The sequence below is a fragment of the Chiloscyllium plagiosum genome, unplaced genomic scaffold, assembly GCF_037043375.1.
Source record: "Chiloscyllium plagiosum isolate Xiang-an unplaced genomic scaffold, Cpla_swu_hap1 HiC_scaffold_2, whole genome shotgun sequence".
Lineage (NCBI taxonomy): Eukaryota > Metazoa > Chordata > Chondrichthyes > Orectolobiformes > Hemiscylliidae > Chiloscyllium > Chiloscyllium plagiosum.
In genome coordinates this window covers 90,930,925-90,952,672 of record NW_028270140.1, presented here as the reverse complement: position 1 = coordinate 90,952,672, position 21,748 = coordinate 90,930,925, and the positions used below count along the sequence as shown (strand labels likewise).

The 21,748-nt window shown below is 39.5% G+C and overlaps 1 protein-coding gene across 1 annotated transcript in view; it reads right to left on the bottom strand.

Moving 5' to 3' along the window:
• Positions 1–16,610, bottom strand: part of reep5 (receptor accessory protein 5) — a 34,820-nt gene extending 18,210 nt beyond the window's left edge. Inside the window, exons 1-2 of the mRNA XM_043710717.2 lie at positions 16,390–16,610; positions 15,641–15,734 (exon numbers count right to left, since the gene is read on the bottom strand). Coding sequence (XP_043566652.1) covers positions 15,641–15,734; positions 16,390–16,507 — 212 coding nt within the window. The 5' untranslated portion in view covers positions 16,508–16,610. The remainder of the gene's footprint in view (positions 1–15,640; positions 15,735–16,389) is intronic.
• Between the last annotated feature and the right edge of the window lie 5,138 nt (positions 16,611–21,748).

Sequence of the window (21,748 nt, the reverse complement as noted above, 5' to 3'; positions counted from 1 at the left end):
ATCAAGCACAAACATGAATGTGCACATGTAGTTAGGCTGATCGGCTTTTTTTGTGTCACATTTCCTGTACAATCCTATACAGACTGTGCAGTATCATAATTGTTAAATTAAAGGCTCCACCTAACCGTTCAGACAATTCAGATGAACAAAAAATTCAAAAGGCATGAATCGAATAGTGCGGAATTCTCCACAGATGTGACCAAAACCTTCTTTCAACAAAAAAAGGAAGCAATTTCACCACTATTTTTGCAATCCCTGTTGAAAATATCTAACTACATCTTAACAATCCTACATTTGTATTACTTTACTTTCACATCATCTTTTTCTTACTTGGTATATGAATTCTCTGGCCCATGTGTATACATGTATTTCCATTGGATGTTTAACAGGCTATAAATTACACACCAACTGTTCAGTGCCTAAGTCAAATTTTTGTATCCCAGGTACAAATTTGATTTTCTTTTTCAGGAATTTTAGGATAATTGTATCTTTGCAAACACACCTTCCAAACAAAAGTTACATTTCAACAGTTCAACTCTTTATGCCAAATCCACAGTTTCGTCCACAGTATCTGTTGCAGCTAAAAGGATGGCAAAAGTTTTCACCCCATCCTTCTGCTACTCTCCTGGTCTTCTCTCCGCAATCCTGTTTATTTCATTGGCATTATCCTCAATCCATAACTGCAGCTCAGTCTCCCTTCAGCAGATTCTGCTAGATTGGATAGTTAATTTGCTCCCCAATCTCAGCAAATGAAACCAGATCTTTATATTAATAGCAGACATAGAACCTCTCTTTGGAGATTAACAGATGAATTTTCCATTTTCCTGACTCATTGTAGTAGGCTTAATGTCAAGTGACTAATTAAATAGTAACCCAGATAGTAACTATTAAATGACAGTCAGCTCAGGATAGTAGAAAGTTTATTCATCATTCAAAAACTTCAACCTCCAATAAATCCTCTATGACCAGGTAAAATGCAATTAAAACAAATTGAAGGAACAAAATGAACACCACTGATATTATCATTCTTCCCAATTCTTTTTTACATTGCTTGGTTTAACCGTTTAAAACTGTCATCATGCACAATGCCACCACCAGCTGACCTTTCCACCAGCTACCAAATTGCAATTCTCTAGTTATATTGAAACTCAAGTATGAGACAGTTTTTAGTACGGCAGCTATCACGGCACAGTCACTGCGCAGTGATCAGAAAGTGATTACTGAAATGTAGTCAGTAACGTAATGTTGAAAACATAAGTCAGTTTGCACACAGCCCTAACAAACAGAAATTAAATGAATTATGAGCACCCCCTCCCCCCAAGAGAGTGTCAAGCATTCAAATATTTGGCTGTAGGATGCAAGAACACAAGATAGGAAGAACAAAAATGCGAATAAAATAAATGCTGGAAATCAAAAGCAGAAAATGCTGCAAACAGGAGGATGTCAACTTTTGTTCATAACAAGAAAAGGGAATTTAATATTTAGTTGAACACTTCAAAATGGAGACCACTACGGTGAACAAAGCTAGATAAGAAATGATGTCATGGTTTCCCATAGTTAGAACAGCTGTTGGAGACAGAATGTAGAAAAAAAAAGTGATTTACATAGGTTATGAAAGGGGACAGAAAAGCTCATACTTTGGTAGAAAATGCTTCCCATTTTTTAAAAACAGGAACGGTATTGATACTTGGGTGACGTAAAAATCTTGCTGCCACAGAAACCCTCAAGCATTTCTAAACACCACTGACCCATAGATCTGGTATCAATTAGAGGAAACAACCAATATCAGCTCCATTGCAATTAACAAGACTACATAGGTGATACTGGAAAGCACACTATGACGTCCTGCTTGTAGCACAGCTTACTAAGGATTTATTTGCAGACATCTTTTTGTTGCACTCCTACAATTCGGTACAACGGCCAAAAGGCAAGGGAACCTTCCCACAATTGTGGTCACTCAAGTATCTGAGTGCAACAAATTTAATTATTTTGTTTCTAAAAGAAAAATCAAAAGAAATGCAGTGAACCTTTATTACTAAAGAGAGATTACGAACATGCCACTACCCATTGCAATGATTGTAATGAGGTCAGCCAGGTGGACCTCTGAGTTCCCTGATTCGAACTATTAATTTGGTCCAATCAGGGAGCCCTGGCTGACAGATATAAACAGGACTGCACCCGGGTGTTTTCCTATCTTCCTGATGGTGGAAATTGAATAAAGATTCATGCACTTTGTGTCTTTCACTGTGTCTCACACCTGCACACACACACCATGGGTGCTGGGGATAAAATAAGCACTACCGCACTTAGGTGGTAGTGTGGGGGTTAATAAAAAAAAGAAAAAAAAAAATAAACAGGACTGCACCCGGGTGTTTTCCTATCTTCCTGGTGGTGGAAATTGAATAAAGATTCGTGCACTTTGTGTCTTTCACTGTGTCTCACACCTGCGCGCACACACACACCATGGGTGCTGGGGATAAAATAAATACTACCGCACTTAGGTGGTAGTGTGGGTGTTTAAGAAAAAAAAACAAGGAAAAAAAAATAAACAGGACTGCTGGGATGGTAGTCACTATCTTGTATATTTTTATGCTTGATTTTCCCAAAGGTGATGTGCATTCACACAAGTATCAAGCCACTTTGTTAGGAGGCCTGAACTGCATGTTACTAATCTTATTTCATAGTGAATACTATGGTGTGTTGTATGATTAAACATCAAAATATTGTGACTTAAAAGAAATTATTTCGACTTTCTGATCTTTGCTCATTAATAAAATGAGAATCATGTCACATGATACATAGTTGTATTTAATGTATAAATAAAATTGAGAACAGGATGTAGACAGTACATGATTGAGGTGTGTAAAATAGAGTATTGATCTATAATGTTTGAATTAAAATGGTGTCATGTAGCATCTTGAAAAAAAAATAAACAGGACTGCTTATTTTTTCCCCAGCACCCATGGTGTGCGTGTGTGCAGGTGTGAGACACAGTGAGACACAAGGTGCACGAATCTTTACTCAATTTCCACCACCAGGAAGATAGGAAAACACCCGAGTGGCCAGTGACAAGCAGTGCCCTTCACAAAAGGCAATGCTGTGTGATCAAACAGTGAAGGGGAGGGCAGGGATTAAATCAAAATAGAGTTGGAGGGGAAAATAAGCACTACCGCAGTTAGGTGGTAGTGTGGGGATTAAAAGAAAAAAAAAAATGGGGAGTGTCAGACATTCTTTCCACTCAGAGCTGGAAAAAAAAAGAAAAAAAAAAGGAAAAAAAAAAACAGGACTGCCAGAAGTTCAGATCACTTAGACTAGGTTCTAAGGAAGCTGAATTAATGTCAAGGACTCTCACCTTTAATAAAGGATGACTTGGTACCGGAATACTGGACTCTGGAGTTATTTCAGTGGTGATGAGAGAAAAGCACACTCCTGAAGAAATTCGCTCGCAACAGTCGTCTTTTGAGTAGGGGCAAGCATTTCTGGCATCATGCTATTATCTGGGGAGCTTCGCTGGTTTGATCCTACAGTCAAAGACTGGGTCCAGTTCGTGGAAAGAATGTGTTCTTCTTTCTGGACAAATGACATTGGGGCAGATGAAAAGCAATGTGTAATTCTCCTGGCTGCTCGTGGACCTGCAGCTTTAATCGGTTATTAGGAGCCTAATTTTCCCTTAGGCACCAGATACTAAAACCTTTCAAAAATGGACAAATTTAGTGAAGGAATATTATGACCCCAAGCGGTCTCTAATTTGGAGATGCTGTTTTAGTCAGCAATTTGAGAACCCGGGAATCCTATTAGGATTTTTGGCTAGGTCAAGATGACTGTCAGAAGCATCTGACTTTGGTTTAACCCTTAATGAGATGCTGAGACACCAGTTGGTATGTGGGATTAATGACGTGATCATGCAAAAGCACCTATGTGAAGCCCAACTGGACTTCAAATAGGCACTACAACTGGCTTTACCATTGGAAAACGTGGCCAGTGGAGTATAGGAGTTGTAATGTCTTCCAATTGGAAGTGGACATCCTCGCCAGTCCAATCGAGCTTGGGGAACAGCACGCGAGTGAAGGCAATTGCATAGCCACACTCAGAACATATCCTGAACAGAGGGACTCTAGGTGAGCCCACAGCAAAATCTCTAAACAAAGCCAAGCCTCAGTCAAATAGTTACAATTTTCTTCAGGATCCAGGCCAATAAGCCATTGTAGTTGCTGCTGCTGTGTACTCAAGACAGCAAAAGTCCCATTCACCTGAAATGGAATAAGGGAGCTCATAGGCCACATCTGGTTTGGAACACTTAAATTGCTTAGCACCAAATCAGAACCAATAAAAATAAACAACTGGCTAAATGGTCACCTAGTTCTGATGGAGGGTGATATTGACACGGCTACTTTGGTAATTGCTGAACAAGTCTTTAACAATATTCCCTCTGGATTCCAACCCTTAAGTTTGCGTAAGACATTGGCGAGACTAAGAACTTATACGGAGGAACTTTTCCACATTAAGAGTACAACTTTAGTTCCGATCTCTTACAAGAAGTAGCTGATTGTGGTAAAAGGCCCGAGCCCAAGCTTGATGGGGCAAAATTGGTTGAGAAAGATTCACCAAGATATTTTTCAATTAGAAAATAGCTGCCTGTGTGAAGCCCCAATTAAAAACCTGGATATTTTTCAGCAAGGTGCACAGATCAAAAGATGCCAAGGCACCTTGCATGTTGACCAGGAAGCAATTCCATGATTCTGCAAGGCCTTCCCAGTGCAATTTGCTTTACGTGCAAAGGTAGAGGCAGAAATCAGAAGGCTTGAAAGTGAAGGAATCATCAAACCAGTCCAGTTTGCGGAATGAGCAGCACTGGTTGTACCAATTATGAAGCCCGATGAATCAGTTCACTTTTGTGGTGATTTTAAACAAACCGTAAACCGCTTTTCTCAGCTGGATAAATACCCAATCCCTCGCTGAGGATTTATATGTAAAGCTGGCGCATGAAGGTGGGGGAGTGGCGGTGTCCTTCACAAAGCTGGACATGAGCCACATGGACCTGCAACTTCAGTTAGATGTGGATTCCCAGAAGTATGCTACAATTAATACCCATAAGGATTTGTACCAATATACAAGACTGCTATTTGGGGTACTGTCAGCCTGTGCAATTTTTCAGTGGGCAATGGAGAACATTTTACAAGGTCTACCTTGCCATTTATCCAGATGACATACTAAAAACACGGAATACCAATAAGGAGCACTTACAGATCTTGGACCTTTCTCCCAGATGGGCATACATTTTAGAAGGGTAAAGTGTTTGTTCAAGCACCCCAAGTGACCTACTTGGGCTACAAAGTCAACAAGACAAGGTTACACACGTTGGAAGATAAGGTTATGGCGATCAAAATTGTCCTGACTCCCACATCTATACTGAAGCTTTGGTCTTTGCTTGAGCTGGTGAATTATTAAGAAACGTGCATACATAACCTGGCCTCCATCCTGGCACTTTCACATTAACTCTTAAAAAGGATCAGCCTTGGAAATGGTCACTTGGTCATGCCATAGCTTGCAAGTGAAGAAACAGATATCACCCTCTAAGTTTTGGCACACCAAAATCCTAAGCAAGATCTGGTATTGACATGCAATGCTTCCCCATTTGACATCTGCATAATGCTAGCTCATATGGCCCAATAGAGAGGAGCACCCAATAGTGTACGCATCCAGTACTTTGGCTAATGCAGAGTGTAAATACACCCAGATAGAGAAGGAAGGTTTGGCTATTCTATTTGGAGTCAGGTAGTTTCATTAATACTTTTATAGATGTAAATTTGTCATAATAACAGACCACAAACCCCGCTAGGTGTACTTTAACATTACTAGGCAGTGCTGTCCATAGCTGAATTCAGCAATGGCTGAATGACAGTTGTTCAACGGCCTTTCTAATGGTTCTAGAAACTGTGGACTCTTCTCCCCCCCCCCCCCTTCATCAAGCATTGAAGATACCTCTGAATCAGAGATGAACACAGCAAATGTCACCACCCCAAAGCCTGTGCTACCTGAAAAGAATGAATTTCTTCTGAGACTACCTGGGTACAAGGGGTGAACTACCATATATTACACAACATCTGTATTACAGGCAGAACTGACCAGATACTAAAATGCCCCAGGAGGCGATTCCCCCCCAAAAAAAACTGGCCTTTGTCCTCAGGTTCAGAGGGGAAGGGATGCAGGGATTCTGAGGTCAGCCAGGAGGATCTTGTAGAATGAGTTCCCTAATTGGCGCAGATTAACAGCTCCAATCAGGGAGCCCTAACTGAGATAAACAGCTGCACACACATGGTGCTGGAGAAAAAATAAGCACTACCGCAGTTAGGCAGTAGTGGGGGGGGGGGGTTTAAAAATAAATTTTAAATTAAAAAAAAGTATCCCTAGAAAAATAAACAGCATGCCGGGATTTGAGGCTTGTCCTCATTTCCCTGAAAACCGGTTGAATGTCAGGGTTTGGGGCTTGGCTTTGCCATTCCTCTCCCTTGTAAAATTGCTGTTTCTCTGTAGACAGCTGTAAATGTTAATTGTTTTGTAAACTCCGAATTGTTTAATAAAAATTTTTTAAAAACCAGCATGCCAGAGATTCTGTTCACTCAGAGCTGGCTCTGAGGAAGCTGGCTCAGCGTCAAGGACTCTCCACATGTAAATAAAGGTGCCTTGGTGATGGGATACCAGCTGCCATGGAATTATTTCACTCAAAAGTATTGAAACATTACAGCACACAAAGCCATTCAGGCAAATATATCTGTATGGCTGAATAAACTAGCCATTCATTCTATTCATACTTAGAAGATTACAGATCAGGTGCAGGTAAGTTAGAGCTTCAGGTATAGATCCAGGTTCCCTTTAAATGAGTTGAGGGTTAGCGTCTCAACCACTAGCTTGGCAACTTCCAGACACTCTCCACCCCTCTATTACGTAAAATGTGTGCTTCCTGGTTACTGGCCTCTGTTAGAGTGGACAGGAAGACCCATTTCCTTAAGCCCCTCATTATTTTGTACACCTTTTAAATTGGAAGAAATGTTAGAGATCAGATGCAGTTTGGAGGGCAGTGGTTGAAAGGTAAGGTAGCAACATATTAGTAAAAGTAGAAAATCAGATCAAATTAAGGATATACACAGAGGAACAATACAGCAAAATATTCTAGGCGCAATAAGCTTTAGTGACCAAAGTTGATGTATCAATATACAATGGAAGTAGCAAATGGAATAAATTGGTCCCATTGAAGTCCAAATAATTTTTACAGCAGCCCCAAGCTTGAGTCAGATCTCATGTCTTTAGTTATTACTATTTGTATGGAAAATTGATGAAGAAGAAAAGATACAAGACAGCAGAGATAGAAATGGCAATTCTTAGAGCTGAATCTAGAGGCATAAAATTTCACACCACTAGCCTGTGCTAGTACCCTGCCTCCATCCGCTCCTCTGGCCATTTTACTAAATGAGAATGGGGTAAGGGATCAGAAAGTTTACTTGCCCACAAGTAGTTAATTGACTTTGTTAAGGCCTATTACCTCCAGGTGCCTGGAACCATTGGGCACCAGTATAAAACCTTAGAGATGGCGGTTTGGCAGCACCACAGGGTCCAGCAATCCAAGTTTACAAGCCAAGTCACTGACCATTCTGAGATCTCCCTCAAATTGTCTATTTTTTCCTCAATCCATTTTGAAACATGATTTTTGGAAGAAGCCGGAGAGCCTTCCTCAGGCCTTTCAACTTCAAAGGCCCACCCACCATTATTAATTAGCCATTTTGGGTAAACCACATCCAGATGACTGCTGCCTACAAAGTAGTGTGAGCTTCTGTCAACCATTTTACCTGTAAGTCCACAAAATTCCTTCACATGATTTCACATCACTAGAACAGAATTTATTTTCAATAGTTCAATAAAAGATTTAACGAGATGGTATCTTATTCAAGTTGTTAATCTTAGATGCTGCAAAGAATCAATTGAATGGGTATATTTCTGCAGAATTGGGATAGGAGATTCAGACATGATAAATATTTATAACTATACATTGGAGAGGTTAAAAAAGGAAGGGGGGGGGGGGGGGGAGGGGAAATGTTAAAAAAAGGAAGATATTTGATAAGATTTTAAGTCTTTTGTCCAGTAAAATGAATTTGTCAATTAGCTGTAAAGTATCTGAACTTAGATATTCAATGTTTCCTACAGCATCTGTCTGGTACTGATGTGAAAACTCGCACTAAAATATTAAGGAAAAAAGGGAAGATTTCGGAGGTACCGTAATACAAGTTCTTTTGAAATACAGGCCGAGGTATATTGTTAAAAAATATGCTATTTTGTAAAATACTGGATGGAAACTGAGCATTTTAAAATGTGCAAATCCAAACCAATTTGATTTTAATTGAGCTTTTAAATAAATGAAATGTTTAATTAAATGGAAACTTTACCATATAAAAGTAAAGCAAGTAACATTTGTTTTTCTTCTATAACTGGGTAACAACTAAAAAAAAAAAATCAACTGTGCATTCAAATAGCCTCTGAACTGCTGCCAATGTATAAGTCATGAAGTATTTTACATCAAGAATGCTGGAATCCTTTACCTGCAAACCAATCCACAACAGAATTTCAAAAATACAGAATCTGAAATAAGACACAAATGCCCAAAATGTTAATATAAAAGGAGCTAACTAAAAGTAGTTAACAATGAAACCAAAAGAACATTTTCCTAAATAAGTGGCTTCTGGGAGTCATGAGTATACACCACCTAAAATGTAAACAAACCATTCATTGATTTTAAAAGAAAACCCACTCCCAGTATGTGATACAGAAATAAGACAGCAGAACTTTGTTATAATAATGCTTATGACCTCCTCCAATGAATTCATTTGACTGCTCCTCCTCTCCCCCCCACCTTAAAAATAAAAAAAAAAGTGTGTTTTGAGTACTTAAGCCACAATTGCAGCTTAAGGAACTTATCCTAAAAAGATTAAAACCTGAAAAAGCAAACAAGAATCCATTTCAGCTACTTTTCTAAGGTAGACCTTGTTTTAGGACATGCTCAAAAGTTAAAAACAAACAGATTGTTGCAACAGTTGTGCTTTCCTTCCTCCCCTTCCTTACCACTTCATTCAACATTCATCTATTAGTCATCATGTTTAAGGGTGGAGCTATAATTTTTCTTTTCCAACCATTTTGCTATTTACAATAACATATTTTAGAAGGGATCCACTTTCTAAATATGTTTCGATTTTCACAAGCTATGTAAACAATTTAATACTTAGTTTCTGCTAATACCAAAAAGGGTTTAGAAGTTCTCACTACCTTTGGTTAAAAAGCACAAAACAAGTATGATTGTGTAATTTGTGTCTTCAGAAATTTTCAATTACATCACAAACCACACGAGTGAAGCAAGAGCTGCTGCAGTCATCCAACCTCTAATCTGTGGATGGGCCTAATAATGCAAAGTTTTGATTTTACTGTTTTACAGCTTCCTGGCAGTATTTTATCATTTTCGTGATCACTACCAGCACCAAGAACCATCATTTCATCGTAATGATGTTTGCCTGGGAAATCTATGATAGATCAGATAAACTGGCAGCATTTTACCACCATTTTGGATCATTGTCAACTTGCAGTAATGATCTAGTGCAACAAGGATGTTGAAAGCCATGTTCATTTCACTCTTACCAGAAGATTATGTCGACCACCAACCAGTGTGAATTTGCAGTAATATTCAGAGCACAGAGTACTTAAATAAATCATTTTAAAGCTTAAAACATTAAAGCTGCATCAATTAGAATATCATCAGCTCACCACCATCTTTGTCAGATGTGTGCCTAAAGTAAGTTACAAAGGAAGTTGTACATTCACTCTGAAAAATCAACACCCATTGTATATCAAAAAAAAAGTCTCAGTGATCAAAATGTACCATATGACATGTGCCTTCTGCTGAAAAGTTGCATAGTATATTTAGGTGAGCATAGGAGAAGGGTGAATATACAATAATGGTTCCCAAACAATTTCCCACTGGGAGCCTATTTCGAGGCTTGAAAATTGCCATGCGTCTCAAAGAAGGGGCCTGTTAGAGTAGTGTACAACTGTTATAATTGTCAGATTTTCATAGCAACCATTGGTGCCTCAGAGCTCACAATCACAAAACTTTCAGCTCGTAACCCCCGTGCAGGTCATAACATACAGAACCAGCCTGCTCTATAGTCAAGTTTGCCAATTCTTACTGTCAAGAATTAAAATACAACAAAGTGGGTTACCTAAGCAACATTACTCAACAGCATCCTGATGAGTAATGACTGTCAGAAGACAAGAATCAATGCCCAATAGGAAAGTTTAGCAAGATTGAAATGCAAAGTGCACCCTTTCAAATTGCGACAGATTTTATAAGTTTTTGGTAAGCCTGCTTTGTGGTAATTAAACATGTAGGTAATAAAAATTTTAATAAGCAAATTTTCATGTCTCCCTACTGGACTGTCAAGTGACCTTGATTAAAGTCACATGAAAGCTGAGCTAACACACCCTTAGAGCTGAGAAAGATTGCATGAGTGAACATGGAAAACCAAGTGACAAAGAGAGGGAGAACACGGTGGAGAAAGCAAAATAAAAACTGGTAACAACTTCATAAACATCCCTTATTTGTTCAAAATGAAAGACTCTGCTGCTGCTTTTTGGTTTTTGTACACTGGTGTGTACAAAATAAAAGTAGCTCATCTCAATAAGAGCTCAACTTTCAGAATTGATGTAAAATCTCAGTACTACGATGTGGTAATTTAATTTCTGTCTCTTTGGCAGGAACAATCAGTAAGTCTGCAATTCTTCTTCTAAGATAAAAAAAAAATCAAAGATAAAAAGCATAAAAATGGTCCAATTTTCTAAGATTAAGATTACTGAATAACTGAATTCTAAAACAACCAACATTATGAACAGGTTTAATTAATTTCATCTATAATTGTAGTTTTATAGATCAATCTTTGAACAGGTCACCATTGAAGCCATATACTTGTCATTTGAAGTAACCAATTTTTATCATTTACTAATAAATACATTAGATTCTTGCCTATAGTAAAATGTTACACATAGAATTTCTTTACTTATCTGTAAAGTAGGCCATTCAGCTCATCAAATCTGCTCTGCCAGATAACAGCTGATCTGGCCATGGATTCATTCACCGAGCTGGTGTGTTTTTCTGCAGATGTTTTGTCTCCTTGCTAGGTGACATAGTCAACGAGTCTTCAATAAAGATGGTGATGTCACTTAGCAAGGCGACGAAACGTCAGCATACAAAGCAATGGCCTCATCCACAACCCAAGCTACAAATCTTTTCAAAAACCCAAACTAGCTGATCTGATAATCCTCAATTCCACTCTCCGGCCTTGTCCCCATAACTCTTGATTCCCTTCCTGGTTAAAATCCTATCTATTTCAACCCTGTATTTACTTAACAACTCAGTCTGTGGTAAAGAATTCCACAGATTCACTATCCTCAGAAGAAATTCCTCTCATTGCTGTACAACGAGCAATTATTCTGAGACTTTTGTCACAAAGCTGGTCCCTTTTTTCTAAAGCTCTTCCTTTTCTCAAGGATACTGTGTCCTTGGCCTTTTTTTTTTCCCAGAGGGGTCATAAATCCCTCCTGGCTCAGAGGTGACTCGTTTGGTACGGAGATGAAAAGGATGTTGAAAGGTGTTTTGTTTATATGCAAACAGATGAGATTTCAGACCAAAGTGGTCATGTTTTAGAAGTGACCTGTACAATGAAAGGGGAATAGTCAGCTCTCTAAGCTGAGCAGTTCAGACCAGAACCAGTTGGAAGTGCAGCAGTGGACTGTGTGAACAAGCTGCAAAAACACTCTCTCCTTCTGCCCTTCTAACTTCAACCTGTAAGCATTTCTTCCATTTTTACTTTTTTTTTTAAAAAAAGGGGCTTTGCTTATTGGGACTGTTGTGTTTATTCAGAACAGCATAATTAAGTCTAGTTTGGATAGACTGAGTTCTGTAGGGTTCTTTATTCCATTCTTTGTGTCTCATTTTGTGAATACATTTTTGTCTGTTTTAAAACCTGATAGTCAACCAAGCTAACTTACTCTGGGTAATTTTCACTGTACACTTACCAAACCAGTTGCAAAGTTATGGTCTGGGCTGCCTGCTTAAGAATATTTCGAGTGGTCTAGCCTAGTCCACAACACTTTACCCTCTGGCCCCAGACTTTCCCATTAGGGAATCAGCCTAACTGTAATTACTGTGTCCTTTCAGAATCTTCTACGTTTCAATAAAGTTGCCTCTTATTATAAATTCCAATGAGTAGAGTCTTAACCTACTTAATGTTTCCTCATAAGACAGCCCCTCCATAGCTGGTATCAACCGAGTGAACCTTCTCTGGAAGGCTTCCAATGCCGGTATGTATTTTCCTGAGACAAGGGACACAAAACTGTTCACAGCATTTCAGCTGTGATTGACTAAGGCCTTGTATAGTTTTGGCAAAACCTCCCTACTTATACATTCCATTCAACCTGTTTCTCTAAAACTATTGACTGTCTTACCATTCATTAAATACTCCCTCATCTTGTTTCTTCTTCCAAAGTGGATCAGTGTTAAATACCACCTGCCCAATGCATCTATAATTTTCCCATTATTCTGTTGGCCTTCCCTACTCTTGCTAAATTTGAATGCAAGATGATGTTGGATGAGGATTCCAAATCCCTTTGTTTTGCAGCTGTCAGCAGTCATTCTCTATTTAAATAATATTCATCTCTTCTATTCTTTCTACTAAAGTAAATAACCAGTTTCATACATTACATTCCATCTGCCAAGTTTTTGCCCACTCACTTAACCTGTCTAATTTGTTTTGCAGTCTGTCATCCTCACCACTTGCCTTCCATACTACTATCATAAAGAAAGCTTAGATGATTGAAAATGTATCAACTTTGTGTCTGTACAGAAGAAAATGTAGAAGTACATTTGACAAAGATTTTCAAAAGATCTAAACTAATCTCAATTAAAAAAATCTAATACAATAAGTCTAATATCAACAACACTGGATCTTATCGATGTGAACACCAACACTTCCATAAACACTTAGACATCCACTATTAAAGAAAGCAGAATTTTTATGAAAAACTTTATGGCATTGGTTACTCATAACAAAAGTTGTATTGAAATACAGCGCTGTTATCTGCATGACAAACCTAACCGCTGCAACAGAGCCACTGTGAATACTGCAATGAGGCTGTTTTGAAGAATCATCACTGGAGCCCTGGATCAAAGGGAGTGGCAGAAGGCTCATCAAGCCAAAAAGCTCAGTGACAGGGAGAACACAAGCTTTTGTCAAACACAGGGGATGACATCCTGAGGAAGTTCCCATTGATGAGTTCTCATTGGACTTAGATACCTTAGAAAAAGGGAACCCCTCCCTCCTCTTCAAACTACGTGACATGGCAGGGCTAAGGTCTCTAAGTCAGCACTCAGTTAACCTCCGGGTGGAAGACTGTCTTTGACCCTTTTACACTGGACTTCATGTGGAGGAGGACGTGGGGGGCCATGTTGGGACAGCCATTAATCTTCACCATGCAAATCCCTATTTATGTTTAACATCCTTTCATGGAATGTGAATGTGGCTGGCTGGGCCAGCATTTGCTGCCGCTTAGAAGGTGGTGTGAGCTAATTTCTTGAACGACTGCAATCCACTTGGTAAGTAGATCCACAATGCTGTTAGGGAGTGAACAACCCATTTCAAGAATTTCCCCTTTCAAAACTCCCAGCTCATCACCACGGAATGTATTACGTTCCACCCACAATAGCTACCAAGCTGCCGCAAAGTTATGCGTCAAGCTGAAAGCTTTTCAAGAACATTAGTGTTAAACATAACCTCGTGCTGAGTCACAAAACTAGAAGCATAGCATCACACAGCATGGAAACAGAATCTTTGGTCCAACTAGTCCACTCTGACCATGTTCCCAAACTAAACCAGTCTCTCATGCCTGCCTTTGGTCCATATCCCTCCAAACTTTCCTATTCATGTACTTATCCAAAATGTCTTTTAAACAGTGTAACTGTACCTGCATCCACTACTTTCTCTGGCAGTTCATTCCATATATGAACCACTGCAAAAAAGTTGCTGATGTCCTTTTGAAATCTTTCTCCTCTCACCTTAAGAATATGCTCCATAGTTTTAAAGTCCCCCACCGTAGGGAAATGATGCTTGCTATTCATGTTATCCATGCCCTTCATTATTTTCTAAACTTCTACAAGTTCACTTCTTAATCTCCTTTGCTTCAGTGAAAAAGGTCACAGCCTATCCCACCTATTTTTGTAACTCAAACCCTCCATTCCCAGCAATGTCCTGGTAAGTTTTTTCTGAACCCTCTCTAATTTAGTAATACCCTTCCTTTAGAAGGGCAGCCAGAACTACACACACTGCTTCAGAAGCAGCCTTACCAACATCGTGTACAACCTCAACAGTACATCTCAACTCCTGTACTCAAAAAGGCCTGAACAATGAAGGCAAGTGTGCAAAACACCTTGTCTACATGTGACATAGATTTCCAAGAATTATGTACCTGAACTCCTAGGTCTCTCTGTTCTACAAAACACCCAGGGCACTATCATTGATTGCACAAGTTCTGCCCTTGTTTGAGGGTCCCTGGTTCAAATATCAGTATCTGTCAAGTTCAGACTGTGACTGCAGGATCAAGAATTAACCTCAGCAACTCTAAGGTAGAGAAGAAAGGAGGGCCTGTCTGATCACAATTGAGTGATGCTTTCTGGAATGATCATCTTTGAAAATGTCTTTGAGTAGATGTACTGCTGGTGTCACCAGGCTAAGGACAATGGACAGGTAGAGTTGGAGGCTGCCAAAGTAGTATTTCCCCACCCTGCTGCTGCAGCTCTTACCAAGGATGGGACCTTCCAAGAGTCAGGAAGCTTTGCCCAGGCCTACTACTGAGCAGGTGCCAGCCCACATCCCACTGCTTCTCCATCACCAGAGACTAAAATGACTATTGGCCCATCAAGAGACAGGGCCAGTGATGTTGGCTGACTGTGAGTTATATTGCTCAATGGGATGGCTGTGTTAACTGTAAACCCACCCTTTCTAGAAACATCTGACAAGGGTGGAATGTCAACTGCATGATGCAATATCATCAAGTCTCACGTGAAGAATCGTCACGTGAACAAAGTACTAATGAACACTTGGAATGGCACACAAGCACAATTTCAATACCTTTGGCAAAGTAACAAAATAAAAATCAAAGTGTAGTGAAAGAAGTATTTAAAGTACTTGCTCCTGTCTACATTCAAAAATCTTTCTAGAAGATTATTAAAGTTAAACAAATTTGACAGCACCCAACCTAGACACACAATTGGTATGGCAATACCCAAGATACTAAATTATCCCTAATTCATAGGCACCTCTTTTTTTTTAAAATATCCATTCTACAAAAGAAAAGTATAAAATAACTAATAAGAGCAATTAAGATTAGGAATTTCTGTTCCTCGCACACAATAAAATTAGATTAAGTGTGCACCATTAATACCAGGTGATTAAATTAGGAAGATAGCAACTGTTCCCAACATAACAAGATTAAATCTCCAATTAATCCCACTCACTCAATTTCGAATTAAAATTAATCGAATGTTACTTACGAGATATAAGCAGGGTAAACGAATCCGATCAAATTGCAAAGTAAAGATGCTGCATAGCCGATCACCAGGTAAACGGAAATGATTACAATGACAGCTGGTAAAGAGACATTATAATAGAAGGCATGTTAACGACTCTTTGTTTCATACAGTATCAGTGATGCGATTCAACAACAAAAAGGCGGAAACGAAATACGACATGCTCGTCAAATCCCGTTCTTTTTGGCAAATATTCAACTGTGTGGAAGTGGCATAACAGATAACCTTGTGTTTATAATGTGACTCCCCGACTCAGGGTGTAAAAGCCTCGAATTGACATTGCCAGTATAATACTTCACCAAGGAGGATGTTGACATCCATTGGATATAAATTGTGTATATGAAATGGCCACCTCATCGTGCCACATTTAAACAAAAAAATATGATAGGGCAAAACGTCTCGTTTATAAATACATTTACTGTAGCACCCTGTGCAAACTGCTGTAAATTTAGTCACACTTCTCTGACACATTGTATCGGATTACAGAAACTACATAAAACACAAAGTAGACTGCACAACATTTCTGTGGAAGTGACGATGCGTATTAGTTTAAAAAATCCAGTCTCCAGCTCCAGCATCATATGTAGATATTATTCAATGGCATGACACTGAGTTAGTGCTTAGTTGGATAGATTTCATTGCTATTCACGAGTTGGAAGGCAGTTTTGGCAGTGATCGTGTGTTCGGGCTGTCCCCACCCTGCAGTGACTCACCCAGCGCAATGTAACGTCTGTTCACTCCTGTCTTGCTCTCAATTTTCCCCAAGATATCTGCAAGCAGGTTCTTTTCCTTGAGGAACTTGTCAAGACGCTGCATTAACGATTCGGCCATGACTAGCGTCAGCAACAATGATACAGTGTGCTGCCTGTCTAGTTGTCTGTGTACTCGCTGCCTGTTCCCAGCGCTGCAGGCTCGAATGCTCCGTCTTTGGAATGTCTGCAGCGGGCGGGGCTCGGGGCTCGGGCCCGGAGCGCGTCACGGCGCCTGCGTCACAATGGCCAGCCGCAGTGTTTGATGTAGATGGTGAGGAAGAGGCGGTGCCGGGTGGGTCCGCATTTAACCTGCTGCTTGTCAACTCTACATCCCACTGCAACTGTCCTGACTCACTGCACCGTGCTGGCGTTGTTTCTTAATCCCATTTTTTTTTGTGTCAACTGTTGTCCCTCTAATTATAAATTTTCCTCTGACCATCCTGTTAGAACTTTGCTGCTGAACAGGGGCCTCGCCTGTCATATTACACGCTGCTTTCGCGTCCGGTTTGTGAGCATCTCTCCGTAGTTTCTCTGAATAATATCACATTTTCCAATTTGTTTTATCCATTTGCAGGTTGGTTCGAGGTGCAAGTTTTGGCCTTACCTTAGGAGCACTCTTCAAATTAATCAGTGTTTTGGAATAGGACAATCAAGCTAGATTCATCGGCAAGGTGGCTCAGGGGTCAGCACTGCTGCCTCAGAGCACTAGGGTCCCAAGTTCGATTCCAGCCTCGGATGACTGTCTGTGTGGGTTTCCTCTGGGTGTACTGGTTTCCTCCCACAGTCCGAATATGTGCAGTTTAGGTGAATTGGCTATGCTGGGTTGTCCATAGTATTATGGTGCATTAGTCATCTGAGTGGGTTACTCTTCGGAGGGTCGGTGAGAACTTGTTGGGCCGAAGGGCCTGTTTCCACACTGCAGGTAATCTAATCTATCTCAGGATTCTGACTCCACATTTCTTCAGAAATTCCTGTGTCCTAAATCTTATAGATATTTTTGTAGCAAATTTTGAATATTCTGCGGTTCAGTCTGTTTTCCCTAATGAGAAAAATAATTTCCAGAATTCTACTAGAAACTTAATGCACCTGTTTACACCTTTCACTCATAAAATACACCCATTGAAATCAAAACTCGTTAGTATCCAGGAAGTCTGTCAAACTTTTTTTTAAAGGAAAGAAAAACATAAAAATACTTACAAGTTAATCATTAAACCCCTTCAGAGACAGAACAAACCTGTGTGCCACTAGTTCTCAGTCCAAACCCTAAAATCAATGGTATTTAGACTCATAGAGATGTACAGCACGAAAATAGACCCTTCGGTCCAACCAGTCGATGCCAACCAGATATCCCAACCCAATCTAGTCCCACCTGCCAGCACACGGCCCATATCCCTCCAAACCCTTCCTATTCATATACCCATCCAAATGCCTCTTAAATGTTGTAATTGTACCAGCCTCCACCACTTCCTCTGGCAACTCATTCCATACACGTACCACCCTCTGCGTGAAAATGTTGCCCCTTATGTCTCTTTTATATCTTTCCCCTCTCACCCTAAACCTATGCCCTCTAGTTCTGGACTCCCTGACCCCAGGGAAAAGACTTTGTCTATTTACCCTATCCATGCCCCTCATAAGTTTGTAAACCTCTATAAGGTACCCCTCATCCTCCTATGCTCCAGGGAAAACAGCCCCAGCCTGTTCAGCCGCTCCCTATAGCTCAAATCCTCCAACCCTGGCAACATCCTTGTAAATCTTTTCTGAACCCTTTCAAGTTTCACAACATCTTTCCAATAGGAAGGAGACCAGAATTGCACGCAATATTCCAACAGTGGCCTAACCAATGTCCTGTACAGCCGTAACATGACCTCCCGACTCCTGTACGCCTATCCTATCTACCTGCGACTCCACTTTCAAGAAGCTATGAACCTGCACTCCAAGGTCTCTTTGTTCAGCAACACTCCCAAGGACCTTACCATTAAGTGTATAAGTCCTGCTAAGATTTGCTTTCCCAAAATGCAGCACCTCGCATTTATCTGAATTAAACTCCATCTGCCACTTCTCAGCCCACTGGCCCATCTGGTCAAGATCCTGTTGTAATCTGAGGTAACCCTCTTCGCTGTCCACTACACCTCCAATTTTGGTATCATCTGCAACTTACTAACTGTACCTCTTATGCTCGCATCCAAATCATTTATGTAAATGACAAAAAGTAGAGGACCCAGCACCGATCCTTGTAGCACTCCACTGGTCACAGGCCTCCAGTATCTTGCCTCATAATAGTTGTAAGTCTTCCATGCTTCACGGTTGTACAACGAGGTGCTGAAAACACAGACCTTGCAAACCAGCATTTTGGTACTAAGAGTCAGACTGTGGTTTCATGAGTCAGCCAAATGAGGTGCTGCTTTCCATTGTGTGTAACAAATTCTAAATCAACAGTAGAATGCAATTTCACCCATCCTTTATTTTTGTAATTTTAAAAAAAGTGTTAAAGTCTAACAGTGAGTGTTCCAAATCCATTTTACACAATAGGTACATCACTAATGGCAGTATGCTTTCATTCTCCACTTCTCCACAATAAAATTATGTTATTAGTGTGTGACAACGCAGTCTTTTTAGGTAAGGCATGAATGCCTTATTACAACTGAATAAATATTGTTCAGCCAGGAAAAAAAGGTTGAAATTTCTGTCACAGGTGATAGTCTATAAAATTTGCAACGAGTAATTTGCAAGGTATGTGAATTCAGACAATTTAATGTATGTTAAATAAATTACAAAGTGAACTATGTAACAACATTAAATGGTAGACAATTCAGAGGCAGACCGTTCATCAGAAGTGGAAGTTGGAATAATGGTTAAGTACCATTTAGGACTGAAGAAACAAATTAAAAATGGACTTTTATCTATTTCTCCCCACTTTCTGGTTTGTTTTTATAAAGAAATTTGCTTATCTTCAACATCTGGCAAAGGGTGTTTGTGCTATTTAAAAATAAAGCCCACCATTATCTAACCTCTCAACATCTATTCTGTAGCTTGCAGGTTACAGCACTTCAGGCATCTTTGAAATGTGTGAGGGTTTCTGCCTTTATCTACTTGTTTCTGCCTTTGTCCACTTGTTCTGCACTTTCAAGAACCTGTGGACATGCATTCCATGCCTCTACCCCCGTCCAATACTCTCCACCTTATTGTGTATTCCCTTGTTTTGTTGGTCCATGTATCACCTCAAATTTTGGCAGATTGTATTGTATTTGTTACTTTTCCGCCCTCTTAGCCAAATTATTAATATCAATCTGAAATCAGCAGATATCCTCTTCACTATCAACTACACAACTATTTTTTGTTTCATCTACAAATTTCTCAATCATTCCTTGCCAATGTAAGTCCAAATTATCAATAGATCAAATAAACAACAAGGATCAAACATTCAGCCCTTTGGAATCCTGCTGGAAACAGCTTTTCATTTGTAAAAATATCCATCAACCATTACACTTTGTTTCCTGTCACTGAGTCAATTATGGATCTAACTCACTATCTTTTACTGTATTCCATGGGTGTACACTTTTCTGACCAATGCGCCTTGTTAAATGCCTTCTTAAAATATATGTAGTTAACATCCACTGCACTCATCAAACCTCCTTGTTAGCTCCTCATAAAATTCAATTAAGTTCATAAAACACAAACTTCCCTTAAAAAAGCTGGATATCCTGATTAATTAGTGCAGTTTATCTGATCTTTCATAATTAACTCCACTATGAAAGACAGACTGGTCTGCCTCTAATTACTTGGCCTATGCCTTGTCTCCATTTTAAACCAAAGTGTAATGTACCTGAATATTGAACATTTTTAACATCACCTGTAAATAGTGAGGATCAGAAAATAATGTTCAGAACATCTGTTATTTCAGGCTTCCTTTAACAAACTAGGATATAATTCATCCAACCCTGGTGATTTATCCACCCTCGAGGATTTTAGTCCCTCCAGTACTTTTGCTCACATTATGGTTATTGCATCTAACGTATCATACTGCTCTTTAACAAGGTCTTCTGATTATCTCTCTCCTTTGTGCAGATAGAGACAAAGTACCCAATTATAAATCTGCTCACATCTTCTGCATCCATGTATAAATTTTCTTGTTCAACTCTGAAAAGCCCTACCCTGTCCTTAGTTATCCTCTTATTCTTACTGACAAACATCCTGGAGTTTACCTTGATTTTAGCTGTCAATATTTTTTCATATTCTTTCTTTGCTTCACTCTATGAAAAATCAGAGTAAATAAAGATGATAGATCGGCCTTGCTGGCTTGAGAGAAAGGAAGTCTCTCAAATTAAATAGTAGAATTCAAGCCACCAATTGTCAGATTGTGCATACCAGGACAGTAACAGTGACATGGGTCACTTTTAAAAAAAAACAAAGGTGACCCATTTAAACCAGAGATGAAGCAATATTTTTTCTGAACATTTTCTACAAAACTCAGCTACATTTTATTACAGATGTAGACATGCAGGAAATTGCACAGAGTTGAGCATGATTAACAGTTCTTTCCACTCTCATTGTAGTAAACCACAAATATTTAAATGTTAGCTTTACTGCCTGGCAATGTTTGCAATTTCCTTATTTTGGTGAAATTACTGATTTCAAAATTGAGAATGTTGTGGAATAATTGTGAAAATTCTACAATGGACAGTGAAAGCTGAATTCTTGAGCCCCTGATGATTTTGGAAATGACTGCGTCAGGACCTGAAATGACTGCACCATTAGACATGTTGCTTTTCCAATACTATTCTTCTGAAATAATGTAAATGCATTGGATGCAGCTCAGAAAAGGTTTAGCAAACTAACATCTGAGTGAGAGGCTTGTATCTGCTGAAGTTTGCAAGTGATTTGATTGAAACATATGATACTGAGACTTTTTGACAGAGTAGATGCGGAGAGGATGTTTCTTCTTATGGGAGAATCTATAAGTAGGGGTCATTTTAAAAATGGGTAACCCATTTAAAGCAGAGATGAAGTAATATTTTTTCTGAACATTTCAAACTCTTCTTGTTGGAAGCAGAGTTCTTGACTATTTTTAAGGCAGAGGTAGATATGTTTGTGTTAAGCAATGGAGTAAAATGTTATCAGGGTAGGTGGGAATGTGGATTTAAGGTTTCAGTCAGATCAGCTATGATCAGTTTATTAAATATGGAGCAGGCCCGAGGGGCTGAATGGACACCTGCACCTAAGCAGTATATTTGTGTGTTAGACATCACATGGAAGGCAGTTTGGGATCTAACAAGGCACGGTGGCACAGTGGTTCGCACTGCTGCCTCACAGCGCCAGAGAC